The sequence below is a fragment of the Molossus molossus genome, unplaced genomic scaffold (assembly GCF_014108415.1).
Source record: "Molossus molossus isolate mMolMol1 unplaced genomic scaffold, mMolMol1.p scaffold_m16_p_8, whole genome shotgun sequence".
NCBI lineage: Eukaryota > Metazoa > Chordata > Mammalia > Chiroptera > Molossidae > Molossus > Molossus molossus.
In genome coordinates, this window is record NW_023425402.1 from 53,785,001 (window position 1) to 53,805,804 (window position 20,804).

Consider the following 20,804-nt stretch of genomic DNA (forward strand, 5'->3'; position numbering starts at 1 on the left):
AGACAGATAGCCCGAGGATTATCACTAGGACCTCTGGGTAGGTGGTATATGACAGCTCTCAGCTCTGCAGACCTTTTTAATTTTCAGGAGTTCTTTAAATATAATGAGCACTTGGGTGAGTAATGAGATTTTTAGTGAAAATTTAGTCACATTTGCTGAATGATTACTTTGTTGACATTTGTAGAGATTTGGATTTTGATGATTTATTTAAGATATGAAGAAATATATTATTACTACGTTACCTTAAAGTCAAAATAAGTATTTAAAATTACTTGCTGTTTCCAATTTGTGGCAATAATAGATTCCAAATATTTTGCTCTTAATTGGTATGGTTGTTCAAGGAGTAAGACATTTTGCCCAATTTTATACTTTTTGTCTTAGCCATCTCTTCTGGCATTCATTCATTCATTCTTATTGTGTCAGGTACTCCTAGGTTTTGGGAGACAAAAAGGTAATTTAACAAAGTTTACCAACACAGGCCCATTACCCTGCTTTCTTAAGTCTCCTCTTCTTGGAACTTTCATTCATACATTTAAAGGAGGAATGGGCAAGAAAATTGTGTTTGATATAATGAGTGTTGTTATGACTAACTAATTTGGAGGAACACGTGGATTGCATGTATTGAGAGATATCTATAGTACATTGATATTGGAAAGATATAAAACATTGTGTTAGTAAAATAAAGGATACATTTTTGGATTCTATAGTATTTGAGATAAAAAAGCATTTTGGATAATGTTTTAATGATCATTATGTAAACAAAATTAGTCTGATTAATAGATTTAGAAATCACTGTAATCATTCAAATATTTAAAATTTGATACATTAATTTTGTTCAACTTCATATATACATGTGCACATACATACACATATATGATAACTGTTCATTTGTTTTCTCTAAGGCATTTGAAATCAGCATATTTTCATGTATATAAAAATGTAAAGTAAGCTTTTAAATATTCGTATAGTAGTACCTAGCTGTAACCTTACTTACTGCACACCTAATTAATTATGGTATGTGGGGAATAAATCGTGTTCACATTCCAATTAATTTTAATTAAGTTGTAAGTGACCTTGATTTTAGCTTTGTTACATTATTGTGTTAAATTAAGTGCCTGTAAATAATGAGCATTAATTATTATGAAAATATAATTTATCTAATTTTTCGGCAATGCAAAAAAACAGATTTGCTTAGCATATTTTCTTGAGAGACAAATAAATGCTAAATAAGTTGTGTCCTCATTTTCATGCTCTTTTATAATGTTGTTTAAGACTTTATTTTGGAACGTATGAATATTTAATGACTTTTTATTCCACAAACCAAACTAAGAATAATTTAGTGGTGTAAATAATATACTCCACTTTATGTAATTATTCTGTTACTCAGTTCAGCATGGACTGTTAATTCAAAATCTTTTCAAATTATTCGGTTTTAAATGTTTTCTTTGATATCTTGTTATTTTTAGTTTTCAGTATGTACATCATTTTAATTTCATATGCAAATCTAAAATTGCTTATTATCTCAAAGATATCCCCTAAATTGAGTATAGTAAGTTTAGGCTTACTGTAATGTTTAATGTCTGCCATTTATTACATATACTAGAGGTGCTGCATGTTACGGGTATACCTCCTGTAATTAAAAAAGGAAATGCATGTGTTATCTTTATGAGAATCAGAATATCTCCTCTTTTTCTTGGGGCTTTCTTGGATAGGCACTGGTACATTATATGGTTTTTCTATCCTTCTACTATGCTTAGAATCCCATCTTGAATAGAGAATTTGTAAATCATCCTGTTTTAATACCTAAGGTTATTCCAGCTTCATGTGATAAACTTCTGGAGCTTTTTTCTTTTTCTATTTGCAAAAAAGTTTCTATAAGAAAGCGATTCTCTCTTTTGTGAAAATTTGATATGCACTTTGAAAACTGTCTGGTGTCGCCCTGGCCAGTTTGGCTCAGCGGTTGGAGCGTCGGCCTGCGGTCCAGAGAGACCCGGGTTCGGTTCCCTCTAAGGGAACGTACCTCGGTTGCAGTTTGTCCCCGGCTCTGGTTGGTCGTGCGGTGGCAGCCACTTGATGTATCCCTTTCACATCGATGTTTTTCTCTCTCTCTCTTCCTCCCTCTCCCTCCTGCTGTACCTGAACAAAAAATGGAAAAATGTCCTCGGTTGAGGATAAAAAAAAAGAAAAAAAAAAAAAAAAGAAAACTGTCTGGTGTCTTTTTGGAGGGCAGACTTTGATCACTCATTCAAATTTTCCAGTAGTTGCTGGTTTAGTCAGATTTTTCTGTTTCTTATATCGTTTGTCAATTATATTTCCTGTGAAATTAGTCATTTCATCTAAGTACTCAAGCTTTTAGCTATACCTCTTATTAAAACAATTACACTAGCTTTTAGTTATGTTGCCACTTTTTTTCTGTCTGCCTTTTCTGTAAGACTTTTCATTTTTGCTGGAGGAGTGTTTTGTTTTGTTTTCTACTCAGAGAACCAGCTTTTGATTTTATGCTCATGTCTTTTTTCCCCACATAAGTTTTAGCTTTTATTAACATAGCATGCATTAGGTATAAAATGAGACATCTGACAGTTTAATAACCTTTAGACATACAAAGTTGGGAGAAGTCTGATGGCCTTTTAGTTACATCCAGTTATAAGAGATGTATTTCTTTAACAATGGAAATGGGTTTCTTCTTTAACAGTTTTTAATCTAGCCCTGGCCGGTTTGGCTCAGCGGTTAGAGCATTGGCCTGCAGATCAGGGAGGCCCGGGTTTGGTTCCTGCTAAGGGCATGTACCTCGGTTGCAGTTTGTCCCTGACCCCAATGGGGTCATGTGGGTGGCAACCACTCGATGTCTGTCTCTCTCTCTCCCTCCCTCTCGCTCTAGCTTTTAATCTGTTTACAACTACTTGTTTTCTTTTTTATGCTCTCAACATTAATCATGATAACATTTGAAATATTCTAAAAATATACAGGGTAGGGCAAAAGTAAGTTTACAGTTGTGAGTACTCGAATAGAGCCTATTCTTGTATTCTTATTTATTATTGTATTATTTTCCATACAAACAACTGTAAACCTACTTTTGCCCCACCCTGTGAAGTGACCTCAAGAACACTTACTATTTCTGAAAAATAAAATAGATCACAATGAGAAATTCCAAAAGAGATATATTTTTTGACCCAGTGATTAACACTGACAGACATCAGCCCCATATTGATAATTAATTACCTGTTTGTTACTTTTTTTTTTCTTCCACAAAGATTTGTTAAATATCCTTTATCCAATGTATAAGGCATTTTGCTAGGTAATATTTGTTTAAAATACAAGTGGATTATCCTTCTACTTTACATAAGTTTATCCATAGTAAGAATAATCATCTTGATTGATAATAGCTTTATAATTATTTTTTCTTGAATCATACACCATCTTTTTACAATTAATAGACTCTTTGGAGCAGCTTTACATTTACAAAAACATTTAGCAGAAAGTGGAGAGTGTTTACATATACCCTCTTTGTCTCCTAAAGTATTTTAATTGAAGCAACTGCTTTTGAGCTTCATAGCATAACTTATTTTAAAGTCTTTGTCACATTGTTCTGTATTACTGTCTTCTGGAGGGAACTTACGTTCCCTTATTGATTTTGTTCACTGCCTTTTTGGTGTAAGATTTCTTCATAAGTTTTAGAATTTAAATTTTTTTGCTGATGTTGATTTCTGGCTTCTTCCACCCAAATTTTCCCTTCTCCCTGTCTTAGATTCCCATGTAGCTGTGACCCCAAGTATCATGTTTGCAGTAGTTCTTTTCGGCCCCTTCTCATGGACAGTGGAGCCCCGTGCCCATACCCTGGCTTCCAGCAAAGCCTGGCTGTAGCTCCCAAACTGTATGGAGCCATTTTCGTCTAGGTTACCCCATAGGAGCCAAACTCCTGGCCTTACTGTCCAGAACTAGAGCCCAGCTTATCACTTTATTCCTGCTCAGTGCTTTGCTTGTTTTGCTTAATTTCTGGTCCAGGGACATATGTCTATTGTTTTTAGTTTGAAGTGTCTTTTAGATTATTTTTCTCATTGTATTTTACTAAAGGAGGTAGATCAAAGCATGCATTTGGTGCCATCTTTTCTTCCTCTTAGTCTCTAAGGCAGCCTCCTTTCCTATCTTAAGCATAAAATTTTCAAGAAAATTTTAAAATGTTTAAAAGTAAAATGCATTTTAGTGTTTTTAAAAAGCGAAATAACTGTTATTATCCTTATAGGATCATCATATTTTTTATTGTGACAAACTGAGTAAGGGTTTAGCTACAATTTGAAAATAGAACTAAATTTAGTATATAGAATGTACGTACCAGTTGTACTGTCACAATAGTGACCAGTACACACTTACTCAGCTGTTCTTTCTACTTAGGGTTAAAATTAAAATCGAGTTTGCTTAAGGTAATGGAAAATTATTTTTTCTCCATTATGTTGTTTTAATAAGAATAACTTAACTACAGCCTTTACAACTATTTTGATGATTCTAGAAAGAAACACACACATACACACACACACACACACACACACAAAACAAAAAATAAACCAGGAACTCATTGTTACTTATATTATTGTTAAGCATTACTTACATTTTGCTACTTTTAATCCTGTCTCCAGTGTTATATGAGTATTGGTTCTTATAACTTAATTTCTTATGCATTTTGTACATCAGCTGATACTCAGAAAAAGTGATGTATAATATAATATTCTTGGGGATTGAATTTCTGTGTAGGTAGAGTTTAGTGCCTTTCAAATCCCCCAAATAGAAAGGTCCCCTGATAAATGCTGTAATTTTTCTTGTCTTTGCCAATAAGGAAAAGACTAAACATTATTGCTTGTATTTATCAATCTACCATGAAATGTAATAAATAAATCTCATACAAATATAAAATGTGTAACGAGGAATTATGGGTATTTCTTTCTCTGAAAAACGTTTATTTTCCTTTGATATTGAAAGAAATGAGCTTACTTGAAATATAATACCTCACCCACCTGCTCCATTATTATTTAGATGCTCAAGCAAATTTTTAATTTCAGTGTATAAGCTGCTATTTCTTTTCCTAATTAGCTTAGTTCAAAATGCTGTCTCTTCTACTTAGATACCATCTAATGGACAACCTGTCCTTGTTGCAGCATCGTCCTCTTAGCTGGTTTCAGTTAGGTATTAGGCTAAGGGGTTTGCTTGTTAACTCAAGTTACTAAATAGTTAATATATTTAGTTTATTGCTGTTATGAAATAAAATTTTTAATAAAATTACTAAAATACTTTATTGATAAGGTGTTTTAGAAAATGCTGTATGTCAGAGTGATACCCATGTGGTTAGTAAAACAAGGCTTTTCCTTTGAAAAATAAGATTTGATAGAGGAAATCAAGTTTAAATTGATCACTGGGCTTTGTACTTTAGTTATTTGCTGATTTGTCTAAGTGATAAGGGATTTTTTGTTTATATACTCTCTGGTGTTCATTTCGAATATGGTGAATGTATGAAAGCCCATTTTATTTATTAAGTTAGTGATGCTTTATCTACTTAACAAAATGTGAAAACAATTGGTAAATCAGAATCTGGTTTGTATTATTTAATAATAAAATAAAACATTTTCTAATTGATATGTGTTATAGAAAGGTTGGAGAAGAAAAAAATAAGGAAAAGTGTACAACTTAGTAATATTCTTTCAACATGTCTCTGTATAGGACTTGTTTATTTTTTATGAATATGATAATATATGTGAAGAGCAGAATTTAATGAAATAAAAAAAAAATGAAGACATAATTTCCCAAACTTGGGAGCAATTAAGATATCCTTCAGTGGGGGAATGGATAAACAAATTGTGGTATATTTATATAATGGAATATTATTCAGTGATAAAAGAAATGAGCCATCAAGCTACTTGGAGGAAACTTAAGTGAGTGTTGCTAAGAGAAAGAAGCCAATCTGAAAGGCTTCACTGTATAATTCCAACTGTATGCCTTTCTGGAAAAGACAAATCTGTGGAAATAGTAAAAAGATCAGTGGTTGCCAGGGGTTGGAGAGAAAGGAGAAAGGGATGAATTGGTGGCACACAGGAGATTTTAGGACAGTGAATCTATTCTGTGTGATACTGTAACGATGGATATATGCAGTGGTCATGTATTTGCTAAAACCTGTTGGAAGTACATCACTAATATAAAATTACAGGCTTTAAAAAAATCTAATTTGATAGAATGATACAACTAGACATAAATTATGCTATGTATACATACTGTGTCTAGATCTCAGCAGAGCATCTTAGAGTAGAAACAAAGTATCGTCTAGAGCAGTACTATCTTTTTGCAGTGATTGAAATATTGTTTGCTTTCCAACATGGTAGTCCCTAGCCATGTGGCTGTTGATCTCTTGCAATGTGGCTAATATAACTGAGGAATTGTATTTTAAACTTTGTTTAATTGCAGTTACTGAGAACATAAATAGCTTCATGTGGCTAGTGGCTACAATATTAAACAAGGAAGTATCTAAATTAAACAAGATAGAGAACCATCTGCTAGTGATTAATACAGTTAGATGGAGTTAATAGTTGGTTGCAAACCTTACCTGAGGTATTGGTTTATTGCCATTTTTGGGGTAAAGTACTTTTTATCCTGAAAATGTTTTTTGTTTTTTTAATTTTGTCTGTCCTTAGTACTTTAATCAGTAATTATTGAACTTGTTTTCAGGACAGCTTCAACATCGATAGCGTTTACTACTGTGATAGATGCCAGAATCTATATTTGGAAAGCTCTTTAAAAACTCAAAAAAAGAAACAAGAAGAAAGTGAATTCATTTGGAATTCTGAGCTTAAAGTTTATATAAAATACAAGATATGGGAAACTTGGTTAACTTGGAATTGCTGTGGAAAAATTCTATAATCAAATGTCTTTATTTGGCTACACATGCAGTTTGAATCAACAGTGTGATGTTGTTACCATTTATGCTGTGTTCAGAAAAGTTTACCATCTAGTCCAAAGTTGTTTCAGTCTCTGTGATCTGCCCTGATTAAATTATATTTAAAATATTAATGTTTAGTTTTGGATGCTAATTTTTATTTATTTATTTATTTCATCCTCACCCGAGGACATTTTTCCATTTTTTGTTCAGGTAGAGAGGGAGGGAGAGAGAAGAACAGAGAGAGAGAGAGAAACATCGATGTGAAAGGGACACATGGAGTGGCTGCCACCCACACATCCCAACCAGGGCCGGGGACAAACTGCAAACGAGGTACATGCCCTTAGCGGGAACTGAACCCGGGTCTCTCTGGACTGCAGGCCGATGCTCTAACTGCTGAGCCAAACCGGCCAGGGCAAAAATTTGTTTGTTTGTTTGTTTGTTTGTTTATTTATTTATTCAATGGATGCTAATTTTTAAGAGGCCCAGTACAAGGTTTTCTGATGGAACCTGGATGGAGAATCATCGAGAAATCAAGTTATATAACTAACAGTAAGGAATTTGTATAGTAAGGGAATAGTAATAGTAAGGGAAGAAAGGAATTTGTGAGTGAAATGTGGCTACTACTTGACCTTATATTTGAAATATTACTTATTTCAAATATTTGAAAGGCTGTCATGTAGAAATGTACTAAGGTCATTCTCTGTAACTCCAGAGGGCACAGCAGTGACAGGTGAAAGCTATATGGTGAGACTGAGCTTAACATGAGAAAGTATATATATATACACTTTATATATATATATATATATATATATATATATATATATATATATACTTTATATATATATATTTTTTTTTACTCTTAGCATTCTCTAGCAGAGGCATGAGCTGCCTTATAAGATTTCCTGCTGGCAGAAGTGTGTTGGATGTTCACTAGCCAGGAAAATTTGTCAGTGACAACAGTAACAACTTACTGAGTACTCATTGTCAGACACCATGCTAATTTCTTTTAACGGGAGAAAACTGAGGGTCAGATTGCTTTAGAAAGTTGCTCTCAAGAGTCATATAATTAGGTATTGATAACTAAACATTGTTTTTTTTTAACTTCAGACCAGTGTTCTCAACTGTCCTGTTAATCTGTCCTCCCATGTCATTAATCACTGCTTTTATGGGAGCTTGTTTAGGTGTCCTCTAAGGTTCCCTCCAAACTGCGCGTAGATGACCCCATGGTACTTTTTTGGAAAGGTGTATGTGAAAGCTGACAGTGAGGAGGATCATTAGGTTCTAGTATGTAACCCATGAAGTAGAGACAAAGTGGAGGTGGGCAGGAAGGTAACTAGGAAGCTGAGATCTAACTAATGAATATAAAGTGTTACATGGAGCACTTGCTTCAAACCTATTGCTGCTTTCTACAGAGTGTCAGGATATATTTTATTTAATTTCACCATTAAACCAAGAATAGTTAACCAGCAGAAATTAAGAGTATATCTATGTACATATTACTTTCATGAGCACACTTCTTTGGGAAAAAAATACTGAAATAAATATGCATATCACATATTTTTGTAATATTTATTACATGCTCATTTATTTCCTAACAAGTGATAGTTGATTATTAGATACGTTTGTACTGTAGTGTTTTCTTTGAATTATTCTCTCATGGTTGCTTTTTTTTTTTTATCCTCACCCGAGGATATTTTTCCATTTTTTGTTCAGGTAGAGTGGGAGAGAAAGAGAGGAACAGAGAGAGAGAGAAACATCTATGTGAAAGGAACACATCGAGTGGCTGCCACCCGCACGACCCACCAGGGCCGGGGACAAACTGCAACCGAGGTACGTGCCCTTAGCGGGAACTGAACCCGGGTCTCTCTGGACCGCAGGCTGACGCTCTAACTGCTGAACCAAACCGGCCAGGGCTCTCATGGTTGCTTTAAGTGAAAAATGCATCAGTCTTATGTATATTTAGCAAATATTTACTTAATATTTCTTCAGATCAAGACAATGTAAAACTATGTACTTTAGAATTGTGAGAGGCCACAAGACCTTCACATGGATATAGATGATAACTGGGTAATTTGATATATGGAACTCAGAGTAGAGTTCTAGGAAGGATGTATGTATTTAAGACTTTTCAGCATTTGATTTTTTTTTTTTTCCACATCTTTATTGTTGGATGTAAAATGTATTACAGATGTTCCACATTTTCCCCCCATTGACCCCCTCCTCCCCACTCCCGCCCCCCTCCCACCTTTTCCCAAACTATTGTCCGTGTCCATTGGTTATGCATATAAGTTCTTTGGTTTATTTCTTCCCACCCCCCCAACCCCTTTCCCTTTGAGGTTTGTCAGTCTAGCAATGAATTTGTGCTTCTTAATCCCTTCACCTTTTTCATCCATTCCCCCAACCCCTTTCCCAACTGGCAACCAACAAAATGTTCTCTGTATCTATGAGAATGTTCCTGTTCTTCCTGTTCATTTTGTTTGTAGATTCCATTGTTGATAGATATGTATTCATTGCCATTTTGTTTGTTCATACATTTTATCTTTTTCTTTAAAAAGACCCTTCATCATTTCATATAATAACGGTTTGGTAGTGATGAACTCCTTTAACTTTTTCTTGTCTGGGAAAGTTTTTATATGTCCCTCGATTCTAAATGACAGCTTTGCAGGATAGAGTAATTTTGGTTGTAGGTTCTTGGTTTTCATCACTCTGAATATTTCTTGCCACTCCCTTCTGGCCTGCAAAGTTTCTCTTGAGAAATCAGCTGACAGCCTAATGGGTCAGCATTTGATTTTTATGGAAGCTGAAGGCCTGGGTGTAAACAGCTAAGGAGAGAATATGGAGTGAAAGTAAGAGACAGCCTAGGATTAAGCCTTAAGGAATTCCAACATTTAATAGTCAATGTGAACCTGAAGAGGAGACAGGATGATAGCAGCCAGTGTAGTAGGATACATAGGAAAATAATGATGTGTCCAGGACAGCAAAGGAAAAGTGTGTTTCAAGGATAACGAGGATTTAGCAATGTGGAATGATGCATGGAGGAAGATCAAGGACAATGGGGCCGGAATAATATTCATTGTTTTTATCAAACCTATAAGTATCCTTTAAACAAAGGATAATAATAGATCTGCTGTTGAAAAAGTTTGCATCTACATCTTAGTTTTGCTTTTTTTTTAATGATCTACATTTTAATATTTTATTGTAATCTTAAAAATTACAGGTTAGAATTAAACTCAGCACTCCACATACGGTTCAATTAATGTAATATCCTTTGAGGTGCTAAATGGGGTTTTTGAGATGTTATCTTACTATTAATACATTAAGTTTTTTTCTAGTCTTAATTGCATTTTTTTATTCACATTATGACTGCAAATAACCAGCTTTCTACACTATCAGGATTTTCCCTAGGAATTTATTTGTGGGACCAGGTTTCCTCGTCTTATACAAGTACATCTGAGTTTTTTAAAATCTAGTTATGGGGTTTTTATATTGATCTCCATTCTCCTTAGGTCTGGCCAGATTATACTGGACTATTTAGAAAAATTTTAAATCTTCTATTAGGTACCATATCAACACTTTAAAAAATTTAATTTAATATTATATAACTTTGATGACATTTTGTTGTTGTAGTTAATCCTCACCCGAGGATATTTTTCCTTTGATTTTCAGATAGAGTGGAAGGGAAGGGAGGGAGAGAGAAGCATCAGTGGGAGAGAGACGAGTCGACGGCCTGCCTCCTCCACGGCCCCAACTGGGGCTGGGGTTCAGACCTGCAACCCAGACACTTGCCCTTGACCAGGAAGGAAACCCATGACCTGTCAGCGTTTGGGCTGATGCTCTAACTGCTGAGCCAAACCAGCCAGGGCAACATTGATACATTTGGATTAGGACAAAGCCATGACTGATCACTGAAGAACAATTTTAGTGGCTGATTTTGATATTGCAATTAATCCCATAATCTACCTACCCATATTGTTATCCAAAAGGGTTCCTTGCTTACATCAAGATATTCTGCCTACTGTTCATCACTGGCTATTTTTTAAAACACCTATTGACTGTTTGATATGGAGAATGATTGGTATCTTTTGAAACAGGTCTTTTTGGAATTCCAGGGAGATTTATTTTTGACTTTCAATGAATTCTTTAACCTTAACTAGATAAAAACAAAAATAGATCTGACAAACCTTTTATAAAAAGATTTTATTTGTTTTAAAGTGATTAAATGTTTTGTTGTTGTTGTTTGTTTAACATTTTTTGACTAATCTAAGAAGTAGGATTAAAATAGGACATTAACATGACCAGAATTCAGTTTTACTTTGAAATATTTTACCTCTATTTGAGTAAACCCATACTGTAAGTGTATTTTTTATTCTGTGGATTCACAAACCCTTAGCATATCTCTGCATTTCCCACCTCAAATATAGTGTTATTGTTCTTATTTAGGCCCATTATATCTCTTTTATTAAACTATTTTTCATGGAATATATAGTATAATTTTCCCTGGTATATTATTATTTTATATTTACTATAGTACCACGATAGCATTTTGCCAATTGGAATAAAAATGACATAATTCAGAATACAGTGGAAAATAGGGATTCCCTATGCTGATACATTAACACACTACATTCATTTGTTAAGTAAGAAACAAGAAAGTGTAATGCCTTTAAAGTTAGCCTGCACATGTTCTGAAATAAATTTTTTGGCATCTCAGAAATGTAATCTGTTGGTTAACTTTTTGACTGTTTCCATTCATCATTTTAATTAGATGAAGAATTACTTTAATTATTTAATTTAATGAAAAAGGATTTATAATAACAATAAGAACTCTAAGAACCTTTGTCTATTTAGAATACTTAATAGATGATAATGGCTTAAACAACACCTGCCAGGAAAAGGATGTCACCTGTCTATTCCTATTGTGTCTTCTTTAAATCTCATATCCTGAATTTATAACCAGGATAGTGAAACTTGCCTTGTTATTGTTTGAAGCCTGCATTCTTTTTTTCTTCTTCTGTCTTTCTTTCTTTAAAACTCTGTAGTTGAAGTATGTTTCTGTACCCAGAGATAATTTTATTCTCCCCTCTTTTTTCAGTTTGATAGCGTCTAGAATTGTGTCAGTGCATAGAGCAGCGATCCAGACAGCTGTACCTTGACAAACAGCCACTCTCGCTGCCAAATTAGTTTGTAGTGCAAATCTTGAAGGAGAACTGCACCTGCTCTCAGTGTGGATGCAAATGGCAAATGTTAGGAAAAGCATAATTTTAGGATTGCTTTATATCGGATGGCAGCTGATCCTAGAATTCTGCTGGAGATTCTTCATCTTGTTAAGGAAGTCCTGCTATTCAGATCAAAAGAGCCTCCTTATCCCTTTTGCTAGGTCTTAGGTGTGTTATTTTAAAGAAATAATGTGTTCTTTGTTCCGTGATCTTGAAAGTTATCTTTCAAATATACTGGTGGTTTCTTAAAATTAAGTTGTGGACTAAAAAATTTTAACTAGAATCTCTAATTTATCAGTGTGAACATTGAATTTCAGATTTAGTAACCTTGAGTAGCAAAGAATATGTATAAGGGTAACTTTGCCATGAGAAATTATTTTCCTGTGGAAGAAATGGTCTCGATTTAAGAATTAACATATCCTCTGAGAGTTGACAGACTATAAAGGACATTTCATGTTTTATGTAGAGAGCATTTTCTACTACAGTTTGTTTGGAGGAGGGGAAGTAATTATGTAAGCTTATAGTTTTTGAATTTGCTGGTTCTTTATTATCACCCTTAATATTAAACACAAGGCTTGTTTTAGACAAACAGCAATTCAAAACGGTTAAAATACTTATTGGGAAGATTATATTTAATCTTTATCTTTTAACACTAAGCAATTTTTTGTTAGCCTTAGTATTTTAAGTCATTTGAATCATAATTTAAAAAACAGCCTTATTGATATACAGGGTGGGGCAAAAGTAGGTTTATAGTAGTGAGTACATGAGACAGTTTATTCTTGTATTATTATTTATTAATTATTGTGTTATTTTCCATACAAACAGCTGTAAACTTATTTTTGCCCCAACCTGTATAATTCATATACTATACAATTCACCCATTTAAAGTATACAAATAGTTTTTACTATATTCACAGATACATATAAACCTCACCATAGTCAATTTTAGAGCATTTTTATCACCCCAGAAAGAAATTCTAAACCTTTAGCTACTCTTCTCCTACCTGCCCCCACCCCTACTCCCCTCAGCCCTAAACAACCACTAATTGCTTTCTGATTTAGATATTTCCCTTTTCTTTTTATGGCCTTCCCCCCCCTCCCCCATGATCTCTGAGGCAGAACTCTGGAGCTAAGGGTGGGGACAATGGAAAGCTTCTCTTGAGGGCTTTAGGAGCTAAGTACTTGATGGAAGAGGGAGGCTTGCCTTCCCTGTTGTACAATCAAGGCCTAGGAGCCCAGGTGGAGCGATGGGAGTCCCAGTATTTTCCATGGTGCTTTGCCTTGAGAAGAGCTGTTCCATACCTGGGGACTGGGGTGGAAGAAGGGGTGCCTTGGGTGTAGATAATATCAGTAAAAAATCAATAGCAAGAATAAATTATTGAATATTTAATGTCTCATAAATACTCAACATAAATTTCTACTTTTAATAATGATTTTGTTTGTGCGGAATCTCTGAGAAGAGTTCAAATTTGGTTAATATAAAATATTCACATGCAAAATAAGAGTATAACATTTCTGGACAGGAGAAAAATATATATCACCAAACTGCACTTGAGGAACTCTAAAGGCTTTTTGGAACAGTTATTTTATATGGTTTTGTAATTGAAAGTCTCCATATCGTAAACCTCATATTTTCTCTGGAATTAACTTAATTTTTGGCAACTGCTCTGCATAGTTGGGTAGGATATGCATGGAAAATTTTTTTTAAATATATGTTTTTATTGAATTTTTAGAGCAAGAGAAAGGGAGAGAGAGAGAGAGAGAAACATTGATGTGAGAGAGAGACATCAATTGTCTGCCTCCTGCACGCCCCCTACTGGGGATCGGATCCACAACCTGGGCATGTGCCTTGACTGGGAATCAAACGGGGACCTCTCAGTCTTTAGGATCATGCTCAATCCATTGAGCCATACCAATTGGGCATAGAAACTTTATATAGTTACAGAAAGCACTTGAAGTACTGTGTTTGAGATTTTGATTTAAAAAGCATTAAAAATTATTAAGAAAATTTAATAAAATAAAATTTTATTTAACATTAAAAATTGGGCATGTCATGATGCATTAAAATGTTCTAATGTTTCTTTAAAATGCACTAAGTTGTAAGAAAAATGGTACTTTATTTGGGAAAACTAGAACAGTATGTCAAAAAAGCAAATTAATTTTAGAATTGTTTTTGGTTATAGCAAGAGAAACCAAATGTAAAATTTTGATGTTCTGTGGTGTAGAGTTTTATATATATAAATCATAATTATTTTTTAAAAATTGAGTCATGCACTTTAATTATACAATTGTGGATAGCCTAGATCCTAAGCAATATGAACAGTTACTTTTCTTTCCTAGGTTACTTTGTAAAGCTATTTTTTTCCCTAAAGAAGTCTCTGTTGAATAGGGTGTTTATAACTTGAAAAAGTTAATTTTGAGGTAACATGTTTTGATTTTCTTCCTTTTATAAGCTGTTTGAACTGCTGGGACCTGATGGACTTGAACTTATTGAGAAGCTCCTTCAGAACAGAATTACAATTGTGGATAGATTTCTTAATTCAAGTGATTATAAATTGCAGGCTCTTCAAGGTAAGAAAGTATTTAGTGGTAATTCTAATTAAAAGGAAAAATTCATTGGTTAACAAATCCTTTAATATAATTATACTTTTATTATTATTTTTTTATTTTATTTTATTTTTTTTATCCTCACCCGAGGACATTTTTTGTTCAGGTAGAGTGGGAGGGAGAGAGAGGAAGAGAGAGAGAGAGAGAGAGAAACATCGATGTGAAAGGGACACATCTAGTGGCTGCCACCCGCACGACCGACCAGGGCCGGGGACAAACTACAACCAAGGTACATGCCCTTAGCGGGAACCGAACCCGGCTCTCTCGGGACCGCAGGCTGATGCTCTAACCGCTGAGCCAAACCGGCCAGGGCTATAATTATACTTTTAATATCCTTTGGTGTGTTATGTAATTTACTGTAACCATCTTTTTTTTCTTTTTTTTTAGTAGATTTTAGATATGGCAGATTACTAAACAAATAACAGTGTCCTCAAAAAGGGTGGTATGGCCAAGATTCTGTTTTTGTTTATGTATGGCATTTTTTTAAGCAGAAGATTTGAATAAACAGTTGTTTTAAAAAACAAATACATATAGTTGTTACTGTGGGCTAAGTAGTGTTATAATTTCCAAGTATTTATTTTTAAAACTTTCAACCTGTTTACATGTACAAGGATTGTACAGTGAACATGCTACCCTTTATGTAGATTTACCAGTCATTAACATTTTACTACCCTTCCCCCTCTTTGTCTTTTGCTCTTCTCATTATTCTCTACACATATTCCTGCATGTGCGCTCACACACACGCGCGCGCACACACACACACACACACACACACACCCCTCTATTTAAAATTTTTGCTGAACAGTGACTAGAAGTTGCAGACATTCTAATATTTCTATATAAAATCATCAGCATACATGCAAGAACAGCAGCAGTCTCCTACTTAATGGCAATATAGTTACCACACTTAGCAAATTGAATACTTATATTACCATGTATTACATACATTTTGAAATCCCAGAACAATTAGGAAGAGTTGTCAAGGAAGCTGAAACTATTTTTAAAAATGCTAAACTTACTATGGCACAGCTGATGCCAAACTCAGGTTTTATGTGATAAGCAGAAAGACTGACTTTATACATATATAAATTCATATATATAAACAGTTTGAAATTTTTAAAAAATATATGAGCATAAGAAATTAAATACCCTTCTTCAAACTGGTCAACGTTTATCCTTCTATATTATGCCACCTTTCCCTTACAATTATGAGTATGGCACTAAAAGAAAATTATAAAAACAGCCTGGATTTACACCCGAAGTTTCTTTCTGATTTCTTTTATCCCATACTTTGATTACTAAAGTTGCCTTGAGTTGCTCTGAGATTTGTAGAAACTTTGAAGAATTGATATTAGCCACTTGGTGTTCCTGCAGGCCTTTGGTTCTTTGAGTGTATTGAATACTTATAAACTGCCTTGCTCTAAGAGCGCTCTCGTCTGTTAAATAGTGCTTTACTCAGCATTGCAGTAGCCAGTGGAGTTTAGGAGCAATTAAAATGAGTATCTGCCAGTTGAAAAGGAATGAGTTTAAATGTCTAGTTTTATGATATAAATTCTAAGTGTTTGGTGTTCATTTTGTCAGCCTTCTAAGAGTTAATATAGAGATACTTACTGATTTCACCTTTATAAAATTCATCCAAATTATTTTTTATTTTTCAGTTAGAGTTGACATTCATATTATATTAGTTTCAAGTATTCTTATCATTTGATAGTGTAATTTATTAACAAAAAGTTTAAAATTTAGTCCAGCTCACATATTGTTTAGAAAGCTGTAGATGATGAATTAGTGTTGTTTTATAATTTCCTTATATTGATTTTTGTATAACATTTATACAAATCTTATGCTATTAGGATAGCTTTTTAGAAGCAACAGACTCTTTAACCCATCAGTCTATCCTGAAATATTTTCTACTCTTCTCAAACTGCTTTTACTTTTTATTCTATGCTGGATTATTATTGATGTTGCTACTAAGAATAATAGTTATACTATAGAAAATTGGGGGAATTTAAACAAATAGACTTTAACTTTTTCTAAGGACTGTGATAAAGAAGCTGACATCCTACATATTTTAAGGGTTTAAAAGTTTTTTAAGTAGAGTTTTTTCTGTACCTACATTAAACATAATTCTCCTTAAATATTTTTTGGAGTGTAATACTCTTGCCGAAAAGATTCTTTAGACCCTTGTTACTTTATTACTGTTTTCATCCATTTATATCTCTTGATATAGTTTTGTGTTAATGAGCCTTCAAAACTCTCTAAAAAGTACCAAATTATATTTGTATTCTTTATTAAGCTACCTTTATGACAAAACATTCCATTCTTTAGTCTCTAAAATCATGGTCTTAGAGAGCAATAACTTCTTGCTGTGTAGCGTTTTCTGGCTTTCATACTGATTTTCTTTTAATCTTTTTATCCAGATATACACCACCCTACTTTACCTCTGTTCTTATAACCAGGAAATGGAAGGTCGGGGAGAAGTACGTGGGTATAGTACTGACTGCTAAGTTGAGGATAGTTGTAATTCTGTTTCCAGGCCAGATGTGGAGAATGTTTAGTACACCATGTACTATAAAATAAAAATTAAGTTAGCTCATGCTCTCAAGTGAAAGTTTGAATAATTATACTTTTTCCCGCATAATTACACTCTAAAAGGATGCAAGCTTCTAGATTGTTCTTTAGTAAAATTTTGTTACAGTTGCTGTTAAGCTTGTTCATTTTATTTGTATTTGTCATTCACTACAATTGCTGAGCCCATCGAGGATAACCATACATTTTAGTATCTCCTGCTCTACAACTTGATTTTTTTATTGCCTATTGTGTTCAACCGCACAGGACATATATTCTGTATATTTTGATTGTGGGTTTATGGCGCTATTCTTGAGGTAGACATTTTCTTCTTTTAATTTTCTTATTTAGATGATCACAAATGTGTATAATAGGATTTTGTTACTATCACGTTTGTGTAAAATATCAATAACATTAATGTAGCATTTAGTTTGTCACCAAAAGTATTTAGTTTCACACACAAAATCTTTAACATTCATTTTTAATAAGTATGTGGCATTAGTCACATCTTTAAAAGTTCTGCTTAATATCTGATTGAGTGACTTTGCAGTTTAACTTTCTTTTAGTTCAGAGTACCTGTGGAAACAGTCTGCTGTTCTTTTCCTAACACTGAAAGTTAGTATGTTATAAATTCAATCCCTGAAATAGGTCTATAAGACTTACTTAGAACATAAGATATATAAGAAGTAGATAAATATTTATTTTCAGAACTGTAAAATGTAGTAGTTCTAAAATAGATGGGGTAATATCTTATTTTATAATATTGAGATGTAATAAATCTTTATTTCTCACTTTTCTTTTTGAGACTTATAAAAAGCCATTACACAGAGGGATTTTTTTTTCATGTGATTGAGAGGTAAAATGACTTATTTAAAGTCCTGTAATGAGATAGTGACAGATGTCTGTGAAGACTTGACTTACGACGAATTTAGAAAGCTAATTTTCTCATCTTGATGCTATTCTTCATTACTTTTTTGTTCTGTATTAGACCATGAATTTGATAAAAGAACTTGCACTGTGCTCCTTCAGAGTATGAACTGTCTCCTTCATTGTCTCCCTCGCCTAGCAGCAGCGCCTAGAGCCTTGTAGGTCCTCAATACAGTAATGTGTGTTGATGTGGATTGCTTTCAAAGATTCCTGTGAGTTGCTTTAGGGCTGCAGTGAGCCAAAATACTACTAATTGGAAAGATTTAATTAAACACAGAAGGTAATTCTGTTGGAAGAAAAACTCTCTGGAGTTGACCAAGCCACAGGTTTAAATTGTAACTTGTAAACGTTGAGCTATTGAGCTTTGATTGACCTGGTTCCTCTTAGTGATTCTGACCTTCTTCCATTTTTTCTTTTAAAACTTGTTATTTCCATGAAAAGGTGGACCATACTCTTGTTTGTTTGTTTGTTTGCCTTGGTTATCTTCTAACTATATCCCAAGCTAATGTTAACAAATTTTTTTCTTATATAATTAAGTAGTAACATAGGTATAACTTAACACAGTAAGGCCTATTTTATCAGGAAAAATTATATCTAATATGTAAAGAATGTATTTATTGTTATGTTAACAGGAAAATGCTCATTAGTATTGATAATTATTATATTTATTGAAATTATGTAAATATAAATTATTTCAAAATTATAAAATAGAATTTTTAATTTCTGATATTATATGTAAGAATTTATAACATTAAACCTGCAATGTTGTTTAGTCTTTAGGAAGAACATGTCTCCTGACTTTTCTTAAGCCACTATGTAATATCATTTAGATATTGTTTTTTGTGTGTTTTTTTTTTTTTAATCCTCCCGCGAGGACATTTTTCCTTTTTTTGTTCAGATAGAGTGGGAGGGAGAGAGAGGAAGAGAGAGAGAGAAACATCGACGTGAAAGGGACACATCAAGTGGTTGCCACCCGCACGACCAACCAGGGCTGGGAAAACCTGCAACCAAGGTACGTGCCCTTAGCGGGAACCGAACCCGGGTCTCTCTGGACCACAGGCCAACGCTCTAACCGCTGAGCCAAACCGGCCAGGGCTAGATATTGTTATTTTTAAAAGTCTCCTTAAAATATACAAATTAATGTGTCAGTTTTTCAAAAAATAAATTGTTAGAGCATTGTGCTGTCTTATGTTTTGGTGGGAGAAAACGGTTTTAATAAAGGTTAAATTTGTAAAACATAATGTTTTAAATTTGCTTTGTAGAAAATTGCAAAAAAATTTTAGGAGACAATGCTAAACCCAATTACGGATGTCAAGTCACTATTCAGTCTGAACAAGAAAAGCAGTTAATGAAACAATATCGCCGAGAAGAAAAAAGAATTGCTAGGCGAGAGAAGAAGGCTGGAGAAGACAGTGAAGTTTCGGGAGATGGACTTACATGCTTTGATCCTAAGGAATTGCGGATACAAAGGTAATAAAAGCCAGCAACTGAAAAATGCCTGTGTTGTAATTGCTACTTTTATATATCATTATCATTTTTTAGTTTTAATAATTTATATTATTATTCTAGTCATGTCTTATAAGAATAGAATTTTGTTATATGAAAAAGTAATTTTGTGGGATAAGAAAGCAATGATCTGCTTAATTAAAATATTCTTGGTTACATCCATGTAGGTGAGAAATTTAAATTATAGAGGGAAGCAATTTTTAGGTGCTGTGCACACACCACTAGCTTATGAAATCTACACAATTTTTTTTAGTTATTTGTTTATTTTTCTAGCTTAATGAATACCTTTACCCATGTTATTATTTAGAAGTAGAAAGAGGAAAATGAAATGAAAGCATTATTACACTTGATCTTTAAATACTGAAACTCATTTTTAATTTATAAACATTGTTGGATTGTGACGATGTTACCGAAAACTGTGTTGACTCCTGTGTGATTACAAAGAAAAATTCAGGATTGCTAGTATTATCCTTTGTACAATTTTATTTCTTCTCTTTTATGATGAAAGACTACCTGAAATAGTTTTTATAATGACCTTGTTTTAGTACTATATGCTTTTCATTGCAAGATAAAAATTTTAGATTTAGCCTGTTGTTTTTACATTTACAGAGAGCAGGCACTTCTGAATGCTAGAAGTGTTCCAGTTCTGAGCAGGCAGAGGGACACTGACTTTGAAAAAATACGTTATCCCCACGTTTATGATTCCCACGCTGAAGCCATGAGAACATCAGCATTCATTGCTGGGGCAAAGGTATGATGTCTGTTGTGAGGAAATAACACACAGATTTTTCCTGTTTCCTTTGTTGCTTTAGTACTAGTGGACTGTATTATGCTAAATTGTACTTAAAAATGCTGTGGAAAAGGAAATAATGCAGTGTATGCATCTTGACATAGTAGGTATTCAAAACATATTTGTTCTCCTCCCTTTCATTATATATGTAACTTTTTTTTTTTTAAGTTTTAGCAGATGCATTGCTTTTTGACTAAACTTTACATTATATATTGCATAATTTTCCTACCTTTGTGAGTACATTTATCTTCCAGAATACCATTTAATTAATGTATAG

The 20,804-nt window shown here is 33.5% G+C and overlaps 1 protein-coding gene across 2 annotated transcripts in view; it reads left to right on the plus strand.

Moving 5' to 3' along the window:
- The window catches only part of ASCC3 (activating signal cointegrator 1 complex subunit 3), a 303,300-nt gene that overhangs the window by 39,096 nt on the left and 243,400 nt on the right, over positions 1-20,804 (plus strand). For both annotated transcript variants that reach the window (XM_036248171.1, XM_036248170.1), the window contains 3 exons: positions 14,586-14,703; positions 19,494-19,701; positions 20,347-20,488. In XM_036248171.1, the coding sequence (XP_036104064.1) occupies positions 14,586-14,703; positions 19,494-19,701; positions 20,347-20,488 (468 nt within the window). The remainder of the gene's footprint in view (positions 1-14,585; positions 14,704-19,493; positions 19,702-20,346; positions 20,489-20,804) is intronic.